At 37.5% G+C, this 16,108-nt stretch overlaps 1 protein-coding gene across 16 annotated transcripts in view; it reads left to right on the top strand.

The window, feature by feature from the left end:
• Window positions 1-16,108, top strand: part of DLGAP2 (DLG associated protein 2) — a 325,073-nt gene that overhangs the window by 296,785 nt on the left and 12,180 nt on the right. For all 16 annotated transcript variants that reach the window (XM_035323317.1, XM_035323321.1, XM_035323318.1 and 13 more), the window contains 3 exons: window positions 2,697-2,782; window positions 4,002-4,417; window positions 13,161-13,252. In XM_035323317.1, the coding sequence (XP_035179208.1) occupies window positions 2,697-2,782; window positions 4,002-4,417; window positions 13,161-13,252 (594 nt within the window). The remainder of the gene's footprint in view (window positions 1-2,696; window positions 2,783-4,001; window positions 4,418-13,160; window positions 13,253-16,108) is intronic.

The raw sequence follows: 16,108 nt of genomic DNA, 5'->3' as shown, positions 1-16,108 counted from the left end.
ATCCAGCAACTTTTCTTTCCTTTTTTCTGTGTCCAATTCTGGGCTCCCCGGTACAAAAAGGACAGGGACCTCCTGGAAAGAGTGCAGCGGAGGGCCACAAAGATGATACGAGGCCTGGAGCATCTTCCCTATGAAGAAAGGCTGAGAGACCTGGGTCTGTTCAGCCTGGAGAAGAGAAGATTGAGGGGGCATCTTATCAATGTGTACAAATATCTGAGGGGTGGGAGACAGAAGGATGTAGCCAACCTCTTCTCAGTGGTTTGTGGGGATAGGACAAGGGGCAACAGCCGCAAAATAGGAAGTTCCACACCGACATGCGAGGAACACAGGAAGTTCCGCACCGACATGCGAAAGAACTTCACAGTGAGTGACGGAGCACTGGAACAGGCTGCCTAGAGAGGTTATGGAGTCTCCTTCTCTGGAGATATTCAAGGACGCCTACCTGGGCAGCCTGCTCTGAGGAGCCTGCTTTGGCAGGGGGTTGGACCCGATGATCTTTCGAGGTCCATTCCAACCCCTACAGTTCTGTGATTCTGTGATTCTTTTTTTTTTTTTTCCAATCTTTCTGTCAAGTTTTTGCCCTTTTTTGTAATTTCACCCACAGATGGTTTCATTAATTTGGCTTCTCTTCATTTAGTCATGGAGCATCCACATCCTTTTCCCGTTATCTATTGTTTAACTAGGATCCCTGTGTTTTCAACAGTAGTTACATTCCAGCTTTGCATGACATAGTGTGGTTGAATTTGTGCCACTGACCCACATGCTAGACATGGCAGTGATTTCAATTAACATATCTACAGTAGACATATATAGTATTTACATCTAAGATAACACCCTAGATGTTTCCATTGTAGTCAAAGGGGAGGAATGGACCTAGTATCTAATACATTGTCAGTGTCTCACTATGGACCATAATGTCAGTCTAGGTCACTAGCTTTTGTACAGGCTTTCATATGCATCTAATCAGAAGATCCTTAGAAATGTATTTTTTATGTTCTTTCTGATGATCATTTAAGCTCATATTCTGAAGACAGAGAAACCCCAAAATATCTTTTGATACAGGGCACTATCCTCTTACTTTTGTCTGACTTTGGCCAGACAAGCTACATCTGTGGTTGAGTCTATTTTCACTACCAGTGTCAAGAGGGACCTTTCTTTTTATACAGACAACACCAAATCTTGGAGACTGCTACCAAGACTAATAAAAGAAAAAAAAAAAAAAACATTTCTGTTACTGTGATGCCTGTCCAAGTGAATATAGCCAGCTTCCACACAATTCCTGATGTGGGAACAGTCAACAGAGTGTGTTTTCCCTAGAACTCACACAGAATAGATGGAATTGCTGGAAAATGTTTATTTCTTTGATACTTACCACACTGATATCCAGAGATTTTTGCAAACCTGTGCCTGATGCTACACTGTACAGTTCAAGCCTACTGTAACATTTACAAAAGGCTTTCTCCATTAGCTGTTTTTGTAAAAGCCACCATCACCCACACCCAGGTAAATACAAATGCATACTGATTACTGGCTAGAATTCCCTTCAGTGTGAATGTAATTGTAAATACCGCTTGAAGATTGAAAGAGAGGTTACCAGCAACTGACTTCTTCAAGATGTATAGTCCACATGCACATTCACATCTCACCCTCCTTCCACACTACCTCTGCATCCTTCCAGAAACCTGGTGGGACTGGGGCTGTTCAGCTAATAGGCAGCTGAAAAGGCCATTGGGCACCTCCCAGGGGTGCCTGTCACTACTGCAAGAGGAAAAGTTATCTTGTTTTCACTATAGGATATAGTCTTTGACTGCACGCATGAATTGTTCATGTGGAAAAACTGGTTGCTGATAATATATATATATTTTTAATTTAGCAGAGAAAATATCATTCAAAATGAAAAGTCTTTTCAATTCTCAATTCTTTCTTTTTTTTTTCCTGACTTTCTTTGATTCAATATAATTTGCATACTACAGCACTCATTATGTCTGTGTCAAAGACTTGGGGGTGGTGTGGTGGAGGGGGTTTTATATAAAATCCCACAGAAATTTGCAGTAAAGTTATGGTCTCAGTTATGAAGAAAACTGTATTGTGAACATATTTTGGTGAGTGTATTTCAGGTGAGAATACTATTAAAAGGTACATAAATTGCTTGATGTAGCATTTTTGGGACCACATTATTAAAAAGGGTGAGATACGGCATTCTGATGTATCCTTCATGACATTTAAATGGCTTTATATTTGTCAGCATAGCTGTCGATAAAATTTCATTGCAGTATTTCTTTTTATCACTTGCCATTTTATGGGGCTACTTGAGTTTTTATTTTATTTTGTAAATCATGGATTATAATGAGAGATTTTTTATAAAAATTTAAAAAGGGACAATACAGTGTATTCCTTGTTCTAACAACAGCTCTTCCAGGCCACCCTGCTTACTCCCTGCTTCCACTGACCTGAGTAATTGCATATGCTAAGGTCTGAAATAGGGAACTGCACAGCGAAACAAGCAGTTGTGCAGAGCTTTAGGAAACACAGCACCAAATCAATGTTAACACGTTGAATACTTATTTATGTTATGTATTTATTACTGGGTGTTTCGTAGCAGTAAGAGAAGAAATATATCATTTATTTTGAGTAAGTGCAAGTAATGCTGAGTTGTCGGTGCTCACTCTGTGGATGTATCTTTTCTGTTGAATTAGGTGGAAACAGCAACTGATTCGGACACAGAGAGCAGAGGCCTACGGGAATACCACTCTGTTGGAATACAAGTAGAAGATGAAAAACGGTAATTTAAGCACATACAAAAATCTTAGGCTTTCATAAAACAAAGTGCATTTATAAAAAATATTGATAACAAACATCTGGCAACTTCTGCCCCTAAATAATTCATAAAGCCAAATTTCTTATATGCATGCTGGTCATTTGGTAAAATTTGTAGAGAATATTTAGCAGTTGCTTAACATTCAGTTAACTTTGCAGCTTTAATTGGAATGAAGGAAGTGAAAGTTTTAAATTAAAGTAGTGTATTAATAGCCTTTTATTATTTGCAGAACAAATGCAAAGAAATGTATATTGGGGTATTCTTCTTTTGATAGGATACTGATAGATACAGTTAGATACTGTACTGATCCAGGCCTTCCCAGGCCTCCTAGGGAGGTACAGTTGTTAGCATGGTATCTTTATCCTAAGCTGGAATCAGCTTTTATGCTCATTCAATCTTTACCTAGTTTTGTAAAACTGCTGGCCAATGCACTAACCCACTGGTTGGTTATCCCTGGCAGGTACTGCCTGTTAAGTACCGAACTGGGACCACTATCTCATTTCATGGCAGCTGTCAGACAGTATCTGTCTGCTAATTGCCTTTTACCAACATTGACTAGAAGTAATTTGAAACAACAGACCTAGATGTGAAAAGATTTCACATATAATCTTTGAGCATCTATATAACTTTATAACATAAATCTTTTCTAAAATGTCATTATTCTTGGCATGTTACAATAGGAAATCAACATTTAATGGTTATCCTATGAGGCTAGAAAAAAAAATGCTAGTTTTCTTTTTTTCAAAGAATTCTTAACATCTTAACTTAGCAGATTTTCACATTTTATCTAATTATGATCATTAATATTTGGATTTTTTATACATATATTTAACAGTCTTTCACCAGGAGATGCAATCCTGCAGTTCTGCTAGTTATTTCCAGTTCATTTAGTAATGATACATGGTATTTTGTAGTACAAGAATAAATCAATATTTGCTTCCAGAGATTATTTAAATGATTTTCTTTTGTATCTTTGCTGAGATCAATGATCTATGCTTTTTGGTTTTCCTCTCTGCTGTTACTCACTGTCTTATTTTAGTGTAATATGCACAAAGAAAAATATTTAGCATAAAATACAAGGAGAAAACTAGGATCCACCCATTGAAATACTATTCTGTGCCCTGTATAAACACGTATGACTTTATATGACTTAATACCTTTCCTTTCCTCCTTCTTTATCAAGACATGGAAGATTTAAGCGCTCAAACAGTGTAACAGCAGCTGTCCAGGCTGACCTGGAGCTGGAGGGCTTTCCAGGACACATCACCATGGAGGACAAAGGACTTCAGTTTGGCTCGTCATTCCAGCAGCACTCGGAGCCCAGCACCCCCACGCAATACAGCGCAGTGAGAACTGTACGGACGCAGGGACTGTTCAGTTACAGAGAAGATTACAGGACCCCTGTTGACACCTCAAACCTTCCACCACCAGAACCCTGGCTAGAGCCAGCCATTGAGACAGTAGAGACTGGTCGAATGTCTCCTTGTCGACGAGACGGATCTTGGTTTATGAAGTTGCTGCATACTGAAACTAAAAGAATGGAAGGATGGTGTAAAGAAATGGAAAGAGAGGCAGAAGAAAATGATCTTTCTGAGGAAAGTAAGAACATTTTGGTATCTTTTCTTACAGATGCTTGCTAAAAACTGTTAGGATAAATTGATGGTGTGTTGTTTTTCCTTACTCATCTTGCAGTATCAAAGACACTCCACAGAACCATTAGATATAGGCTCCCTGTCCTGCTACTGACTGTGCAAGTTGGTCTGTGCCAGGGTAAGGTTTTATGGAAGCAGTTGAGGAACCAACTGCATAGAGTCAAGTGCAGGATCAAAGCCTGGTGTTAGATACAGCTTGAGTGGGGCAATAGCTCCATCTGTAGCGCCTGCTCTGGCACATTCCTCCCACTCACTTCTGTGGCTCTAGTGCTTGATCCTTTGCCACTGCACACAAGGTGGCCTTTTGTGAAGTTTTTTTGTTTGACATTTTTCTGAATCCTGAGGATCTGCCTCTTATTTTGAACAGGCATTTTAAACATGTTTTCATTATGTTACAGACACTTGAGACTATCATAAAGGGGCCATTAGAAGAACAGGAAGGAATAAGCAAGAGCAGTAGTTAAAGTACTTCTGCAACTACAATCCCACATAGTTCAGCAGCATTTTCTTATTATAATATTGTCACGAATCATTATTATTCTTTCAATTCCTGTGGACACCTTGAAAGAAGTGATGGAAAAAAGTGAAAAATAATGTAGACTATTTTGGAACAAGATCCAAGCCAGCACTAATGATAGTAATACATCAAAGTGGTCCTAGCACTCAGTAGCCAGCTCCCTGTGATTCCCTCTGAGGTCAATTATCCTTGTTCTCCAGTCTTAGTTTTATAAATATTTCAATCCCTGCCAATCTGAATTATTGTCTCAGTCCAGATTTTCTCAGATCACAAATTAGTTCATATTAAGTTTTCTTACTAGCATCTTTTCCTACACTCTCACAACTCTCACACATCACCTCTGAATATTCTTTCCCAATTGTCTTTCCCCCTCAATGAGTTATTGTTTGTGATCTACCCCTAGGTCTTGGGCCAGGCCTGCATGGTCACTAAAAGGCCAATTTCTTGCACTGACCTTTTCAGAAGAAGGAACATCTGTATTTTTACCTCATCGTTTTCATTTTACAGTCATATTTCTGTACTATATTGTGCAAAAGTCTGCCATTAACAAGATAGCTTTTGGGGTGGCAGAGAGCATAAGGCTGTTTTTCTTCCTTCAGCCTCCAGTGCTTTCTGGAGTTTAGCTTTTTGTCATCATTTTCATTACGGCAGATATGAGCTGAGAGTTCTCTCTTTGCATTGATAACATGACGGCTTTAATACCCTCCTAGGTACTGTTTAAGTACAAATAATAAAATATTTTGCTTTGCTTAGCTTGTGTTAGGATTCCCAAATGTTATTTCATAGTGGTTATTTTTAATGCTTATTTTTACCATATACATCTTATTTTTGTGTTCCCCAAATCTTTGCACTGCTAAATACTGACATTTCTCTGCCATCATTAAATATCCCAAAGCACTAGCTTTCAGTGTTGCCTGCTACTGATGTGGGAACATCAGGGCTTGTGATCATTTGCTATCTCCTTTCTTTGCAAGCTCTTCCTCATGCATAGCCATAAACAAATTTGCAACCACCTGAAATTAGCAATGGAAATGTTCTCGTGTCTTCCTCACTCACAGACACAGATAGGGAGTTAGAGTTGTTATTCTCTAGAATATGAAGCTGTCTATGTATTATGTTAGGAAAAGTTGGAGGAACTGATTTTAATTGACTACCAATTCCTGGGTGCAGAATGACCCTCCCTTCCACCATGTAAAGCTACACTTGCACTCCAGAAATACCCTTAAACACTTTGCAACAGCTAGGAAGTTTTCAGAAAGCTAGAGAATAACTTGAAGGATAAGACATGAAGACAAATTGGACTTTGCTGATTTTTATTAATATTCACAGTTAGTGAGACCCTTTTAACCTAGAATCATTTCAGAGAGAAAAATATAAAAAAAATCAGTATTTTATGTTTCCTCATTTGCAGAGTGACTCTGTAAGAGAAAAAGAAAGGGCAATTCCCTGACACGTAGATACTGAAATACAACTGAAATGGACTTTTGCAATTCCCTTTTTAACCTAACCAAAATAGGTTCACTTTCTATGTTTGGGGGAAAAATCTGGCCCTCCCTAATAGCTTAGAGTAGGAAGTATAGAATAAATCTATATAGCATAAATGAAATAAAATGCTTGTCTTCAGCTGATTGTCAAAAGTGACACACAGACTTTTGCTTTTCCATCTTATGTGATTCATTTCAATAGATCCTCCTGAAATCATTTCCAAATTACATTATCTTTGAAATGGTATCCCTTCTCTTAATATAACTAACATCAAGCAAAATGAAGTTATCAAAGAATTATTTTCACTGAGGGAATGAGCATTTTAAAATTTCTGTGTGATTTTTTTTTTTCCTGTTGAGTCTCTGACACATTTTGTATCCCCTGTTTAAACTATGTAGGTTGGAAGGTATGAATCCATAAGAACTAAAGTTTAATGATATCCCTCAATGAAATGTAACTTGACATATTTAAGCCTTTCTAAGTTCCCTGGAGAAAATACTCAGAAATACAGAAGCCAGAAGCAACTAAATATCTTTTTCTATCTTCCAGCAGGATTACTGTTCCCATGACACTTCACAGCAAAGTTTGCACATTCAAACTGTCGTTGTTAATGCTGAATCATTGTTTTTTTTTTGGCCAGGGCATATTAATTGTACCTGAAGAACAAATATAGCATTGCATCTCATAGGAGAAGGCTGTCTTTATGCTACCACTTCTATTTTGTTTTAATCAAAGGAAGAGTTAAAACAGAGCTGCATTTTAGAAAACAATTTCATTTTCTGTGTTAGCACAATAGCCCTGAGATCACAGAAAGCTGTCTGATTGCTGTATTGATTTTTTCTTTCACTGTAGCTTTTCTCCCATAATGTTGTTTTAAGATCTTCACTCATCAGGACTTAGAAAAGGAGAAGATAATCACTTCAACAAAAATAACCTAACCTCCCGCACTTTCTTTTTGCAGACAGTATTTTTTCATTTGGTCAGTTGCCATGAATCGTATTTTGGAGTCTCTGTAAAGTTCAAGTGTTGTCTATGTGAGCAGTTATTTGTGTTCTCAGTGTTTATCAGAATATATATATAATATATATATGGCTGGAAGTGTTCCCAGGGTAAGCTATCTCATCATTTGCACCAGCAGGGTGCCTTCCAGCAAAGATATGTGTTTCTCAAGGGTGCTGACTGGTGTTTCAGTTTTACACCCTGAAAATTGTATTTGGCTGTTGCTGCTGTGTAAGTGATGACAAGAAAAATGCTCCAGGTTGTCACACCGCTACTGAAGACACAGAGGGCCAGGACTCTGCAGGCCAAGAGCTCAGCTCTATGCACTGTGTGATGGGAACAGGGAGACTTGCGCAGGAAGGAGCAGAGCCCACAAGCCCAGAGGGGAGACGCAACTTACGGGGGTCAGGCATGATGTGGCAGAGGGAAGCAGAAGACATCACAGGCTCCCAGACACCACAGATTCCTCTACTGAGATATTTCACTACGCAGGTCAAATGGAGAACTGTCACCCAGACTTTACTCTCATATCAAAATCCTAAGATAACACGGCACAAAAAAATTGTTTTCCTAAAACAGCCTTTAAGCCCAGTATAAACCATACCAGCACAAAGAGGTTTTTTGCTAATATCTTTCTTCTGCATCATTTTTAGGAGCTCTGCTGGCATAGCTATGCCCTGTTGAAGTAAAGTGATCTGTACTGTATCAGACATTAGCGAGATACCTCAAAATATCACCTTTCTCTTAACCCTTACCCCTTCATTCCATGGATGCTGAATTGTCCTTGGTAATCCTCTGGTTGATGTTTCCAAAGTACTGCAAAGGGTTTAGTAACACAGAAGAGCTGTAGCAAAAAAAAGGTAGAGTTAAATCTCCCACACTTTGGAAAAAAGAAACCTCACAACCAATTTATTTCAGTACATTCATAGTTAATCATCCATAAAAGCTTTCTTAGGTATTTGACCAAATATAGGTTATCCTTTAACCAAAGAGGGATTACTGACATAATTTCCTAATGCTTTTCACAACTCTATCCTTCAGAAACTATTGAAATTGACATTTGGAGTGTTGTAAATGACTACAGAATGTCTTAATTTCCCTGAAACAGTAGTTAAAATCAATACAGGACAGTCCCATAGTGAGGAACCCAAGACTTCCTCCTAGCATTTGTATTGTTGTGCTCAAATTCTCTCTTCTCTTCTCATCTCCATTCACGTAAAAATTGAACATGCACAGAGGCTCAGGGTTCACTTGGGTCCCATTGCCATACCCTCACTCCAGAACACTGCAGATTCGTGGCTCTGCTGTCCTAAAATGTCATCTCACTCTAAACATTATGCATTTATTATTACGCCTGCCTGCTATGTTGCTGGTGGAAAAGATACATATTTCAGACAGATTTAGGCTTAATTTTAGAAAAAATAGGTTTACATATTGCACAAATATTCTGATTTCCATGATAGGATGATGAGCTAAATGACAGTATATTTTTCCAGGCATACTTTCTCAGATTGTGTGTAGAGCAATTTATTTACAAGCTTAGGAATAAAAAATAAATAAATAAATAAATAAATAAAAGCAATCAAAGGAAATGAAAATTTAAAACTAAAATACATCATTTAAATAACACTAATACCAGAAGCAGACTGATTACTATAGTTTCTCATTGCAGTGGTGCAACTGAGCAAAGCTTTTAACCTGTCAAAAATAGAGTTACAGCATCAGACTATGGTCTTGGTTTGATCACTATAATTCTAACTTTTCTTACTCTGCCTTTGTGATGTGAAACTGTATTCAGTTATAAGAGTCTGTAGCATTCCTCACACAACATGTATAAATACACATTACTTGCAATTTTCTTGTAATATGCTTATTGCAGGGGAAAAGACACCATTGTGTAAATTTTCCATGTTGTATACAGGAAACTAGTATAATCTTTATCCAGGATATAAAACCTGAGTCTGCATCTACTGCAGTCACAGGAATAGTTTAGTGTGTCTTCAGAGTAAAAGTCATACAGGACCACACAACAAAAATAGAGTGCTTTATATGCTTCAGGGAGCAGAATTAAGGTGGTGTGACTCTTTCCTGACTTTCAAGTCAATATAACATTATCTCAAGAAGGGGAGAAGGTATAGGAATTATATGAAAATTATATATATTTAACTACGTTGGTTGATTTTATCATCATTTATTTACAAGCAAAATCTTTGAGGCATCACCAAACATCTCAATCTCTCCAGTCTCTAACATTCATCATTCTTTCATGGAGATAATCAATCTGCACTCATCAGAATAATTCCCCAATGCATGAAATTAATAACAAGGCTTTGGCTGTCTATTAATATTGTGCTAAAGATTATGAATTGAAGTGTTTTAATACTTTAATTTAATTACAGCAAAGCAGAGTAGCATGAATATGAGAGATTCTAACTTCTATGTTTTATTAAGTCTGATTTACTTATTGAAATGGAAATAGAGTTAGATCTTTAGTAAATGGTAGGCCCGTAATTATACATGTGTATTCATCACTGTTGGAGCCTTTCTGAAAGACTGCTTGCCAGTGCTATATGCTTCTTCATAACTAACCTTATTCCTGACAGTGGGGTCCTAGTTCTGCACGTTGTTTAAGTCTGCTATCTGTAGAGTTGCTCTGAGGGAACGATGTTTGTTTAGCTTGAAAAGAGGACTTAAATCGAGGTGTAACTACAGCTCTCCACTGCCTAGTGGATACAAACCAAGAAGGTGAAGGCAGTCTCTTTTCAGATGTACACACTGCAAGGAGGAGAGGCAGTGGGCACAAGCTCCAGCAAGGGAAATACCAACTGGACAGAAGGACAAAGCTCTTCTCAAAGAGGGTGATCAAGGAAAAGGCAACTCTGAGAGTCTGCAGTTTGTCTTCCTTGTGGGTTTCCAAAACTTGAGTGGAATAAAGGTCTGACCAACCTGATCCTTGTTGACAGATTTAGGCAGCTTCAAGTGAAGTCAGAGAGAGGAACCAGAGGCACGTGTTTCTCTCTGATGGTCTTCTTCTCGAGCACAATGGGGAACCTCTCTGCTTCATGAGATATGAGCATCACCCAACATAAGGTTGCTTCCTGGGAGTCTTTGGCAAATAGTTGGACTTGGTGACACATGCAGATAGCTCAGAACCACAGTGTCTGACATCACAAATGGAGGCATACCACTCCAAAACACGGTATAGATAGTGCCTAAAGTCTTGCCTGGGCTTTAAATCACAGATACCTGTCAACATGGTCCTTCATGATAATGAAGATCAAGCAAATGTTTATTTAATTTGGGGTTTGGAGTAACCACGAGATTCACTAAAAAATATCAGTCAGATATAGAGTCTGTCAAGATATAAATTTCTGTGGTTGGACCCAAACCAATGCATTTTCCTCATACTAAGTACTTGAGCTGTGAGCTACAAAATTCAGTGGAGGAAACTAAAAGTGAGCTTTATTCCCTGTAAGACAAGCACTACAACCATGAGCGTACAGAACCATTCTCACCCTTTTTCTGCCTGGTGAGTAGTTGAATAGAGTGTGGAACAGTTTCAGCAAGGTGATGCCAGGAACCTGCTACAGCAGAATTCCTCAACTTGGGAAAGAAGGGATTCTAACCCCACACTGGGAGTTTGTCCCATGTCCTGTGCTGTAGAGCATCCAGGGACAAGGAGGATACAAGTTTGGTTGCCACTTACATTTTTACCTCTGTTTAAAATGCTGACAAACAAATGAATGTGATTTATTTCAGAGTGAAACAGTTATTTTTAATTTATATTTCTGTTTGTTTGGTTGGGTTTTAACACCTGAAACGTTGCTTTTCCTAAGCCAATAGCTCCATAGAGGAAAGCGAGGGGTTTGCTGATCAAAAACCCCAAACCAGTTAAAATGTTTTGTTTCATTTGGCCAACTAAACAAAAACAAAACCCCAGTGAATTACTCATACAGACCTGAAACACTTAACCCTTTCACAAATGGGTGCCACAAGGGACAGATGAATTATGCATATTGCTGTTTAATTTAGTGTTGTGGCACAGCTGTAAACTGTCCAACAGAAAACAGAATAGTGTTTGAGAAATAGCTTTACAAATTAATCTATGCTTTTAAAGTTATGAAATACATATGTTTTCACAGAAACTGAGCCTAAAACTTCTGGTTTTCTCTTGCTGCTTCTTGTGGTTAAGCAGATGTTTCACTGGTCTAGAGTAAGCAGAATTAAAATGTAACTATTACCAAAATATTTTCTTTCCTATTTTCTTTTCAGTCTTCTCCTCTTCTTATTCAAAATAACAACAAAACTTTAAGGTCCGCAATAAGTTATTTTTTTTATATCACATGTTGCAGTTCAGTTTTGTTGTACTATTTTAGCTTCATTCTACCCTATGCATCTTCTTTAAATTATCAGTTTGGTTCCCTCAAACAAGCAGGCTGTTTAAATTAAAAGATGCCAGAGTATTTATTATGTCACCCCTATACCTACCTCTGTCATTCCCCTAAAGATTATTTAAAGATCAGGAAATTATTGGGAAAACTCAATCTTGCATTGAAACCCCAGCTTATTATGCTTTTTAAAATGTTGCTTTTTCAGAATAGAGAAGGATGTGCAATTTGGTGTAGGAAAGTATATTGCTACCAACTGAAGTATGTTTATCCCAGCAAATGTGGGACTCTAGGAGAAGCTGTTTTTCTCAGGGTAAGCTAGTCCCCTTAGGCACTATAGTCAATAGAAAGAGACATCTTCAGGAGGCGATTCATCACATCTAAAAACAAGTTCCTAACATGGGTGAGCTGATGAGCTATTTCCTGTCTTTGATTATATAACATACAGAAATTTTGTTTTAGAGAACTAGTTCATGAAAGCAAAGTGAGGTAAAACAAATTGGGTTAGTTTCCCCTGTGCTTGTGCACAATGTAAATAACAAGTACACTGACTGGGGAAAGCCCAACAAACCATGCAGGTTGATCGTGATTCAGCAAAATCCTGGAGCACTTGCTTGTGTCCCACTCTGTCTGAATCTCCCATGCTTAGGTCTTATTGTATTTTCCATAAATAAATGATGTTCCTCCATCAGGTCTGTAGTGTAAATTTATTTTTTGTTAATTGTGGCTGAAGGTGCTTAAGACATTAGTCTAGGAAAGCTTATGGACTTAAATTTTGGTGATAACGAGAGCTTTAAGTTTGGTGAAAACTTACTAGTTTCAATGTCTGTAGACCTATTAAATCATTTGCAGTAATTATTTGTAGTTAAGTGCTTTGTTAGGTCAGGATTAATGCATTTGCAAAAACAATTAAAAAAATCTGGATGATAATGCTTATCACTGACTTTTTTATTTTTTGTTATTTACTTTTAAATTTAAGATTGTTCTCAAAAACATATGTATATGTGTCTACTTCAGGAAGCTGTCTGTGTTCCTTTGATTTTTTTCTACTTTCTTAAGCAAACAGTCTTGGTTGTTCTGAGTTATTAATATATCATTTACTATTTACAAAGGGTAAGATGCCACAGAGCTTTCCTATATCTGTATCTTTAAAAAAAATATATTTTATGTGTATAATCAGAAGCAGCAAAATATTTACTTCCAGTATAAACTAAGCTGTGATTTCAGCTACATATTCTTTGAGCTGGCATTTACATTTACTGCCAAAACATCTATTGGTAATAACCTCCTTGTATGGTTAGTCCTAGGTAAGATCCGAAGTGCTGTTGGAAGTGCTCAGCTCCTCATGTCTCAGAAATTCCAGCAATTTTATTGGCTCTGTCAGCAAAATCTGGTAAGTCACCATGTATGGCCATTCTTGAAGAGTTTATGACTACTCATACTTATTATTCCACAAAATGTAACTGTAAATTTTACAATTGAATATTTTTACTTTAAAGGCAACAACAGAAACTAGTGTACTGAGAGAGTAGCATTCTGAAATGTCATTTCCATATCTCACATTTGTCTTATTATTCTTTTTTTATTCTTTTTTTTTTTTTTTTTAAACTTCATCTTTAAGTGTAGTGTTAGTACATTTTTTATGAAAGCCAACATGTAGTTTCAGTAATTTTAGTCTAGTTGGGTATTGTCCTTTTTTTCTTTTGCTGTCTTATGAGAAGGGAAAAATGCAAGTTTTCGGAGACATAATATTATGGCTTATTTCTGTAAGACCCTAAAATAGTAACTGTATTTCTGGTAAGAAAGGAGGAATTTTTCAAATTACAGTAGGCAGAGAATAGTAGGATACAAGATGCAGCTTTCTACTTACCTGAAAATAGGACTGATCATGGAAACGGGAACATTCATATTGTTCATGAAATTGGATTTTATGATTTGCATTGCCAATTATATATAAGATGTCCTAGGGCTAAAGGAACAGATGCAGTATATTACTTGTAGGAGTTACTACTATTGTTCTGGAAGTTCATTAGACACTAATTTGATTCAAAATGTTATCTTCGTTAATATGACAGCACTCATCAGTGATGTAAACGTTGTGGCAAGATGATACTAAGCAATAGAAGAACATAATGCTTCTAGCTGAGGCTAGTGGTATAAAACCTACTTTCTTTGGCTTACTTGAAAACTAAGTGTAACATTCACCTCTGGACTGTCCCTACACATCATACATTAAATGTGCTGAATTTTGTTACATGCATGACAGCAGACATGACCTGTATATCTGGTTAGATACATATTTTTTTTCTGTTAGTATTTGCTGCACAATTGTTAAGGTAAAAGTTATTCTGCAGAAACCTATACTACTTTCCATCCTTAAAGTTAAACATCCAAAATTCCTGAAACTGTAATCAAATATTTCTGAGAAAATCATGCCAAAAAAGTCCCACCTTCTGATAGAATGGGATAAGATATATAGTCCTCTTCAGGAAAGAATCCAATTATCCACTTCACAGATTCTGTCAAAACAAAAAAAATTAATAGCCATCACAAAATGACAGAGGAAATATGCAAAGTCAGGCAAGCAGGAGATGGCCACATTTGTAGTATCAAATATACCATGTGTTCTTCTATTTATTCTTTTTTTTTTTTTTTTTTTTTTTTTGATAGTGAAAGAAGGAAATCTTCATCAATGCCTAGAAGTTTCTTACTGTAAATTTCAAAGTGTCTTCCATTACCTGATTGATTAAGCTATGCAAACTAAGACTTGGAGAGCCTAACCTCCATTCCACTTCATTTATCTTCAAGTGGGTCCGGCAATTGTGCTTGAGAGCATTGCCGTAATAATAAGAGCAGCTCCTGCTCTGCACAGCCATCGGCAGTTTGGAAGTGCTGACAATTCGTTACTGCAAAAGCAGCAGAAGAAATCTACTGCTTTGCAGATAACATGACCAAAAAATGGCAACATTTTCTCTCATTCTTGTTTGGATAATAAACCTTTGAACTCCTTAATGGCAGCTTTACCCAATTCTGGAGATTTCAGCTCTGAATATTCTTCAGCTTCATTAAATCAGCAATGGGCTCTGCAGAAAGCAGCAACTGTAGAACTGGACTTCTAGCTTGTTCATGTTTTGAGGCTTTTCTTCTTATGCTTAATGGTAGAGGTTTTTTTGTTAAATAATCACTTAGTGCTTATCTACAGCAGGCTTTACATATTCTCCGAAGGCAGCATCTTGGTGCCCCATGGGAATGCTGGCAGATAGCAGCCAGTTTATGAAGTCCCCCACTGGAGAAAAACTAGTGCTTACATGGCTACAATACAGCAGTTTTGTAACAGTATTCAACAACAATAACCATAAATGTACAACAGAGAACAACAGCATCTACTTTTGCCAATACAAAAATGCAGCAAAGTTTTAGGAACAGGAACGTACTTACTCCAACTGAAATTTAACCGTTGCTTATGGATGTTTGTAAAGGGTCACAGGAACTTCAGGCAACACATCTGATGATGCTCTTGGTTAAGATCTCTCACTCAGAGTAAATTCATACAACTGGACTTTTTGTCAGGGAATGTAATGATAGGACAAGGAGTAACTGTTTTAAACTAAAAGACAGTAAGTTTATATTAGATATAAGGAAGAAATTATTTACTATGAGAGTGGTGAGACACTGGAACAGGTTGGCCATGGAAGCTGTGGATGCCCTGGAGGTGTTGAAGGCCAGGTTGGATGGAGCTTTGAGCAACCTGGTGTGGTGGGAGGTATCCCTGCCTATGGCAGGGGGGTTGGAACAGGGTGATCTTTAAGCTCTCTTCCAACCCAAACCACTCTATGATTTTGTGATTTTTACAAGAATCTGACTGACTATCTCTTACAGTATGTGGTTCCCAATAACTACTAGGAAAAAATAAAAATAAAAAATAAAAAATCACTGATTAATGACTACTCCATGATGAATTATTCACATTATCTCTTGTAATATCCTGCTTTTTCTTTGAAGTGTCCTCCTCCTTACCCTAGTCAGCACAGATCCTACTCAACTCTTGAAATCATCTCTCGGTGTGTCACAGTTGCAGGCAAAAACAGAGCATCATGAGCACAGGCCAAGTACTTTTTGCTAGCTTTAGGCTTCCCTCAGAAGGAGGCTGCAAAGCTGAATTCCAAATACGAGACAAATAAAAGAGCCACTTCTGAAAAGAAGCAGGTTTAAGCCACTCTTTTCAAAACCCAGTTAGCTGTAATAGTAA

This window comes from Oxyura jamaicensis, chromosome 3, assembly GCF_011077185.1.
Source record: "Oxyura jamaicensis isolate SHBP4307 breed ruddy duck chromosome 3, BPBGC_Ojam_1.0, whole genome shotgun sequence".
Taxonomy (NCBI): Eukaryota; Metazoa; Chordata; class Aves; order Anseriformes; family Anatidae; genus Oxyura; species Oxyura jamaicensis.
Note: the sequence above shows the minus strand (reverse complement) of the source record. Positions and strands in the feature narration are given on the sequence as shown.